Source organism: Neomonachus schauinslandi, chromosome 11 (genome assembly GCF_002201575.2).
Source record: "Neomonachus schauinslandi chromosome 11, ASM220157v2, whole genome shotgun sequence".
NCBI classification, from domain to species: Eukaryota; Metazoa; Chordata; class Mammalia; order Carnivora; family Phocidae; genus Neomonachus; species Neomonachus schauinslandi.
Genome location: NC_058413.1, coordinates 39356364 through 39365399, shown reverse-complemented (window position 1 = coordinate 39365399; position 9036 = coordinate 39356364). Strand labels below are relative to the sequence as shown.

Here is a 9036-nt window from a genome sequence, read left to right as displayed (position 1 = left end):
AAATAAATAAATAAAAATTGCTTCTAATGGTAGCAAATGTGATGGAATTTGAAGAATCAAAAACCTAATGATCATTTCTACCCAAGAATCTTATCTTTGCTAATGTATATGCTATTTACTTTATAACAGTAAGAGGTCCAATAAATTCAGTGTTGATGGCTTTCTCTTAAAATTACAATCACTGGGCGCCTGGGTGGCTCAGTTGGGTAAGTGACTGCCTTCGCCTCAGGTCATGATCCTGGAGTCCCGGGATCGAGTCCCACATCGGGCTCCCTGCTCAGCAGGGAGTCTGCTTCTCCCTCTGCCCTCTTCCCTCTCGTGCTCTCTGTCTCTCATTCTCTCTCTCTCAAATAAATAAATAAAATCTTAAAAAAAAAAAAAAATTACAATCACTATTCAGGTTAGTCCCACGAATTACCCTGCAGTCATCTATCTGAGAACGCACTAAGTCATGTGAATTGTATGCATGATCTTTTTTGACAATGGCCTCAGGGATCAAGCACTTACATAAAAACATATAGTAATCCTATAAAACTCAGCCACCTATACATTTACTCATACTCACCACCGGACTATAAAAAGGAAGAAGGTTTTGAAATGCACAGGAACACTTCTGTTTGCTTAACTGGCCCTCCTTTAGTCCCTGAGCCACAGTCTCCTAAAACAAGCAAACAAAGATTTAATGTTAAAAAAGGAAAATTTCTAAAGCTTTATTTGATTAATAAATATCAGTATATGTAATTCCCTACTGATCCTACGGGCATTTCAAATGTCTCAAACTGAGCCCAGCATCATTCCTCCTTATGTAACCCAAACACTGTTCCACTGTAGTCCTTATTTTAGGAAAGGGCATTGCCACCTACCCACCCGGCTACACAAAGCAGTAACCTAAGATACAGCCAAGACTTTTCCTCCTCTTCTGCTGCTGCTGACTCCTCCTCCTAAGAGTTTAATTCTACTCTACTAAATCTCTCTCATCCCTCCTCTTCTTTCCATCCACCCTTCCACTATTTGGGGTCTTATTATTTTTCAGATTACTCTTGAAGATTACGACCCACAAGAGCCTGTTGGTTGGTCTGCAGGACTCCAACCTCAACTCTCTCTAATCCTCTCTCTTGCTTCTGGAGTAATCTTTCTGAACACACCATCTCATTTGATCCTTAAAACAAAAACCTTCAGTAGCTCCTCAGTCCTCAAAATTAAATTCATATTCCATTAGGTATGGCACCTAAGATTTTTCACGACATATCCCTGGTTTATTCTCAGTCCACCCTTCTTCTATATTCCTGTCACTTAAAAATAAACATCCCTCCAAAAACAAAAAGCACGCATAAAGATGACAGCAAACAATGGGAAAAACACCGGCAATGAATACGCAAAAGACAGTATTATTGCCCAAAGAGTTCATATAAATAATCAAAATAGATAAATTTATAAAGTAGGAAACACAAATGATATACAAATATATGGGGGGGTGCCCGGGTGGCTCAGTCAGTTAAGCGTCTGCCTTCGGCCCAGGTCATGATCCCAGGGTCCTGGGATTGAGCCCTATGTCGGGCTTCCTGCTCAGCAAGGAGTCTGCTTCTCCTTCTCCCTCTGCCCTTCCCCCCACCCAATCCCCGACTCATGCTCTCTCTCCAATAAATGAAATCTAAAAGAAAAAAACCCCACAAATATATGGAAAGATGTTCAATCTTATTAATAAAAAATACAAATCAGAATAAGGCACAATTTCTCACCTACTGAACTTTACTTGATATAAAAATTGTAATATCTGATAATAAGAGTCCTATAAAGCCAACATTTTCACATAAACCCATTTGGGCAATATGCAGCCATTAAGCCTCAGCCATCTTCACTTGTACAATGCCAAGCCCAGTAAGCTAACTTCCAAAAATCTATGCTCAAGTAATAACCCCTATCTAGAAAAGCAGAACAGCTGACCAAAAAAACAAACTACCAGAATAACAGAAACTTCTATTAATATTCTTCTTAAAAAAATGCAATGAATGTACATATATTCTTCATAGTTATATTTATATTTTTTTCTAAAATACATGGATAGAAAGTACACTCAAAGAAAGAATATGCTAAAAATCCAAGCATATTCAGGAAGAATATCCCCTAAAACAAGTCTGCAGTAAATTATGAAAATTGATTTTTTTGACAAATTGGGTATTAAACTGGTTCTCACTGAAATGTCTTTCAGTAAATTTAGAGTCTGGAAAAGGGCTCATAACATAATGTTTAGTGAAAAAAGCAGTCTATAAAATTCTATATACTGGATTTTACGTATGTGAAAAACATATATAAACACACCAAACCATATCAGTTGGTGCGTTAAGATTATAAAGTTACAGTGATAATTTTTTCTTTCTCTACTTCCCCAAATTTATGTAATATAGTTATTTTATTTATTTATTTGTTTTAAAGATTCTATTTATTTATTTGAGAAAGAGAGAGCGAGTAAGAAAGCACAAGCAGGGGGAGCAGCAGAGGGAGAAGAGGCAGACTGCCGCTGACCAGGGAGCCCGAAGTGGGGCTGGATCACAGGACCCCAGGATCATGACCTGAGCCGAAGGCAGACACTTAACTGACTGAGCCACCGAGGTGCCCCTTTATGCTACTTTTTCAGTGATAATAAAGTTTGGAGCATTAAGCAATCCATACTTTCTTTTGCTGAAGAAACCATCAATACTTCTTTCCTACCTTTGTTAAAACCTGAAAAATATTAGAAAGAAATTCACATGAAATATCCTTTAAGATTTTCAAGTGGAAATCATCTTGGGTTAAGTCAGACTTTTTCGTTTCTTCCATGTTAGAATCTGCCGAGTTCTCTGGTTTCTTCTGACAATGTTCCATGTTTTGTAAGACACGAATCAGGCTGTCAATTAGAGGAAGATCTAGTGTACAAACAGATCAAGAAGCACAGAATTAGCCAGTTAAATTTGGTCTCTTCTCCTTTTGTTGACTGATTCATTCATTCAAAAGTACTGAACAACTTACTAGTGGCTAGACAGTTCACTTAGGTAGCAGAGATATGACCACAAACAAGATCGTTGAGGCCTCAGCCTTCAAGAGGTTCACATTTTCATACTCTCAAAAAAACTAATGAATAAAACAGATCATCTCAGCTTTGAGTGAGTTCTATCCATGAAGGAAATTAAAGGGGAATATAATAAAGCAGCCAGCAGGGGAAGCTCTTTGAGGTGAGAACTACAGGAGAAGCATCAATGCAAAGAGCCCAGGAAAACAGTTCAGGGAGCGAGAACAGTAAGTGCAAAAAGCCTCAAAGAGGAAATGGTCTGAGGAACAAAAAGGCCACTGTGTCTCAAGCCAAGTGAAGCAAGGGGGAAGGAGGGCACAAGACAAGTTTAGAGAGCTAGGCAAGAGTCCTATATCATGCAGTGCCTTGGAGGCCACAGTGAGAAAGAATTTGAATTTTAAACTTTATCATCAACATCTTAAACAAAGCTTTTAAATTATATATTTCTTTAAGTTAAGTTTCAAAAACAGTATGATTTCCTAAAAGACTGAATAATCATTTTAACTAGCCTATAATAAAAACTGAACATAAAAAATAAAATTAAAGCTCAGACTCAAAATATATGTTATAGCATGAACATGTTAAAGGGTAGCTCACTTTGATTCAGCCACTGATTCTAACCCTACCGTTTCTGCAACACAATTACAAATCCAGGAAACAAGATTTTCTGTAGCACTGAATCCAGTACATTGATTTTAGACAATCTAACTTTACTTCCAGATTTAGGTCATTTATAGTACATGAAAATGACATTTTTAAAAAATTAAGGAAATAAAAAACTAGGGAAATCATATCCCTTATTTCTCAACTCAATGTCACCTCTTCAAAGCACCCAGTCTGCAGGGCTGCTTTACTATATTCCCCTTGGATTTATTCCCACTCCCTTCCTTCTGTTGTCCCTAACTTTTGACTCTAACACTCAGTTCTTTACTCCACCATATCCCTGTAGGTAACATCAATCTATACTATACCATTCTTCTCTCTTTCTCACCCCCAGCCCTAACTCTGCAACGCCCTTATTCAAGGCGTAGGGCAGGATGAGTGGGTGAGGGCTAGTTAGTGGTTTTCAGTTCAAAGAGCATCTTTACGCTTTCTCCCCCAATCATAAAAATCATACATAAAGTTTGAGGGAGTTGAGGGGTGTGAGAGATAAAAAACACCCAGTCCCATAACATCAAGAAAGAGCTTTTTCCACGCTGGAGGCCGGGCCGCAGCCCTTCGGAGGAGGAGCAAGATGGCGGAGGAGTAGGAAACCTAAATTTCTTCTGGTCCCAGGAATTCAGCTAGATAGGTATCAAACCATTCTGAACATCTACAAACTCAACAGGAGATCGAAGAAAAGAATAGCAGCAACTCTCTGAACAGAAAAGTAACCACTTTCTGGAAGGTCTCTTCTGATTTGTTTAGTGTATATTTTTCTGGGGTCACTGTTACCCTGTTAGCATTTTGTTCTCTCATTCATCTACTCTCCTCTGGACAAAATGACAAGACGGAAAAAATCATCTCAAAAAAAAGAATAAGAGGCAGTATCGACTACCAGGGACCTAATCAATATGGACATTAGTAAGATGTCGGAACTAGAGTTCAGAATGACAATTATAAAGATACTAGCTGGGCTTGAAAAAAAAGCATGGAAGATACTAGGGAAACCTTTTCTGGAGAACTAAAAGAACTAAAATCTAACCAAGTCGAAATCAAAAAGGCTATTAATGAGGTGCAATCAAAAATGGAGGCTCTAACTGCTAGGATAAATGAGGCAGAAGACAGAATTAGTGATATAGAAGACCAAATGATGGAAAATAAAGAAGCTGAGAAAAAGAGAGATAAACAACTACTGAATCACGAGGGCAGAATTTGAGAGATAACTGATACCATAAGACAAAACAATATTAGAATAATTGGGATCCCAGAAGAAGAAAGAGAGAGGGAGGCACAAGATATATTGGAGCAAATTATAGCAGAGAACTTCCCTAATTTGGGAAAGGAAACAGGCATCAAAATCCAGGAGGCACAGAGGAACCCCCCTCAAAATCAATAAAAATAGGTCAACACCCCGACATCTAATAGTAAAACTTACGAGTCTCAGAGACAAAGAGAAAATCCTGAAAGCAGCTCGGGACAAGAGATCTGTAACCTACAATGGTAGAAATATTAGATTGGCAACAGACCTACCCACAGAGACCTGGCAAGCCAGAAAGGACTGGCGTGATATATTCAGAGCACTAAATGAGAAAAATATGCAGCCAAGAATACTATACCCAGCTAGGCTGTCACTGAAAATAGAAGGAGAGATAAAAAGCTTCCAGGACAAACAAAAACTAAAGGAATTTGCAAACACGAAACCAGCCCTACAAGAAATACTGAAAGGGGTCCTCTAAGCAAAGAGAGAGCCTAAAAGTAACATAGACCAGAAAGAAACAGAGACAACAGTCACCTTACAGGCAATACAATGGCACTAAATTCCTATCTTTCAATAGTTACCCTGAATGTAAATGGGCTAAATGCCCCAATCAAAAGACACAGGCTATCAGACTGGATTAAAAAACAAGACCCATCGATATGCTGTCTGCAAGAGACTCATTTTAGACCCAAATAACCTCCAAATTGAAAGTGAGGAGGTGGAAAACCATATACCATGCTAATGGACATCAAAAGAAAGCTGGGGTGGCAATCCTTATATTAGACAAATTAGATTTTAAACCAAAGACTATAATAAGAGATGAGGAAGGACACTATATCAAATTTAAAGGGTCTATCCAACAAGAAGATCTAACAATTGTAAATATCTATGCCCCTAACATGGGAGCAGCCAATTATATAAGCCAGTTAATAACAAAATCAAAGAAACACATCGACAACAATACAGTAATAGTAGGGGACTTTAACACCCCTCTCACTGAAATGGACAGATCATCTAAGCAAAAGATCAGCAAGGAAATAAAGACTTTAAATGACACACTGGACCAAATGGACTTCACAGATATATTCAGAACATTCCATCCCAAAGCAACAGAATACACATTCTTCTCTAGTGCACATGGAACATTCTCCAGAATCGATCACATCCTAGGTCACAAATCAGGTCTCAACCGGTACCAAGAGACTGGGATCATTCCCTGCATATTTTCGGACCACAATGTTTTCAAACTAGAACTCAATCACAAGAGGAAAGTCGGAAAGAACTCAAATACATGGAGGCTAAAGAGCATCCTACTGAAGAATGAATGGGTCAACCAGGAAATTAAAGAAGAATTAAAAAAAATTCACAGAAACAAATGAAAATGAAAACACAACTGTTCAAAATCTTTGGGATGCAGCAAAGGCAGTCCTAAGAGGAAAGTATATAGCAATACAAGCCTTTCTCAAGAAACAAGAAAGGTCTCAAATACACAACCTAACCCTACACCTAAAGGAGCTGGAGAAAGGCAAATAAAGCCTAAACCCAGCAGGAGAAGAGAAATAATAAAGATCAGAGCAGAAATCAGTGAAACAGAAACCAAAAGAACAGTAGAAAAGATCAATGAAACTAGGAGCTGGTTCTCTGAAAGAATTAATAAGATTGATAAACCCCTGGCCAGATTTATCAAAAAGAAAAGGGAAATGACCCAAATAAGTAAAATCATGAATGAAAGAGGAGCAATCACAACCAACACCAAAGAAATACAAACAATTATAAGAACATATTATGAGCAACTCTATGCCAGCAAATTAGATAACCTGGAAGAAATGGATGCATTCCTAGAGATGTATAAACTACCAAAACTAAACCAGGAAGAAACAGAAAACCTGAACAGACCTGTAACCATTAAGGAAATTGAAGCAGTCATCAAAAATCTCCCAACAAACAAGAGCCCAGGGCTAGATGGCTTCCCAAGGGAATTCTACCAAACATTTCAAGAAGAATTAATACCTATTATTCTGAAACTGTTCCAAAAAATAGAAATGGAAAGGAAACTTTCAAACTCATTTTATGAGGCCAGCATTACCTTGATCCCAAAATCAGACAAAGACCCCATCAAAAAGGAGAATTACAGACCAATATCCCTGATGAACATGGATGTAAAAATTCTCACCAAGATACTAGCCAGTAGGACCCAACAGTACATTAAAAGGATTATTCACCATGACCAAGTGGGATTTATCCCTGGGCTGCAAGGTTGGTTCAACATCCATAAATCAATCAACGTGATACAATACATTATTAAAAGAAAAAACAAGACCCATATGATCCTCTCAATAGATGCAGAAAAAGCATTTGACAAAGTACAGCATCATTTCTTGATCAAAACTCTTCAGAGTATAGGGATAGAGGGTACATACCTCAGTATCATAAAAACCATCTATGAAAAACCCACAGCGAATATAATTTTCAATGGGGAAAAACTGACAGCTTTCCCCCTAAGTAAAGGAATACGGCAGGGATGTCCACTATCACCACTGCTATTCAACATAGTACAAGTCCTAGCTACAGCAATCAGACAACAAAAAGAAATAAAAGGCATCCGAACTGGCAAAGAAGAAGTCAAATTCTCACTCTTTGCAGATGATATGATACTTCATGTGGAAAACCCAAAAGACTCCACCCCAAAACTGCGAGAACTCATACAGGAATTCAGTAAAGTGGCAGGATATAAAATCAATGCACAGAAATCAGTGGCATTCCTATACACCAATAACAAGACGGAAGTAGAGAAATTAAGGAGTCAATCCCATTTACAATTGCACCCAAAACCATAAGATACCTAGGAATAAATCTAACCAAAGAGGCAAAGGATCTGTACTCAGAAAACTATAAAATACTCATGAAAGAAATTGAGGAAGACACAAAGAAATGGAAAAAAATGTTCCATGCTCATGCTCATGGATTGGAAGAATAAATATTGTGAAGATGTCAATGCTACCTAGAGCAATCTACACATTTAATGCAATCCCTATCAAAATACCATCCACTTTTTTCAAAGAAAGGGAACAAATAATCCTAAAATTTGTATGGAACCAGAAAAGACTCCGAATAGCCAGAGGAATGTTGAAAAAGAAAAGTAAAGCTGGTGGCATCACAATTCCGGACTTTAAGCTCTACTACAAAGCTGTCATCATCAAGACAGTATGGTACTGGCACAAAAACAGACACATAGATCAATGGAACAGAATAGAGAGTCCAGAAATGGACCCTCAACTCTATGGTCAACTAATCTTTGACAAAGCAGGGAAGAATGTCCAATGGAAAAAAGACTGTCTCTTCAACAAATGGTGTTGGGAAAATTGGACAGCCACATACAGAAGAATGAAACTGGACCATTTCCTTACACCACACACAAAAATAGACTCAAAATGGTTGAAAGACCTAAATGTTGAAACAGGAGTCCATCAAAATCCTAGAGGAGAACACAGGCAGCAACCTCTTCGACCTCAGCTGCAGCAAATTCTTCCTAGAAACATCATCAAAGGCTAAGGAAGCAAGGGCAAAATTAACTACTGGGACTTCACCAAGATAAAAAGCTTTTGCACAGCAAAGGAAACAGTCAACAAAACCAAAAGACAACTGACAGAATGGGAGAAGATATTTGCAAATGACATACCAGATAAAGGGCTAGTATCCAAAATCTATAAAGAACTTATCAAACTCAACACCCAAAGAAAAATAATCCAATCAAGAAATGGGCAGAAGACATGAACAGACATTTCTGCAAAGAAGACATCCAAATGGCCAACAGACATATGCAAAAGTGCTCAACATCGCTTGGCATCAGGGAAATCCAAATCAAAACCTCAATGAGATACCACCTCACACCAGTCAGAATGGCTAAAATTAACAAGTCAGGAAACGAGAGATGTTGGCGAGGATGCGGAGAAAGGGGAACCCTCCTACACTGTTGGTGGGAATGCAAGCTGGTGCAGCCACTCTGGAAAACAGTATGGAGGTTCCTCAGAAAGTTGAAAATAGAGTTACCCTACAACCCAGCAATTGCAGTACTGGGTATTTACCCCAA

At 38.2% G+C, this 9036-nt stretch overlaps 1 protein-coding gene across 1 annotated transcript in view; it reads right to left on the bottom strand.

Annotated features, from left to right (window-relative positions):
• The window catches only part of SAAL1 (serum amyloid A like 1), a 31267-nt gene that overhangs the window by 581 nt on the left and 21650 nt on the right, over nucleotides 1-9036 (bottom strand). The window contains exons 10-11 of the mRNA XM_044919480.1: nucleotides 2710-2906; nucleotides 566-658 (exon numbers count right to left, since the gene is read on the bottom strand). Coding sequence (XP_044775415.1) covers nucleotides 566-658; nucleotides 2710-2906 — 290 coding nt within the window. The remainder of the gene's footprint in view (nucleotides 1-565; nucleotides 659-2709; nucleotides 2907-9036) is intronic.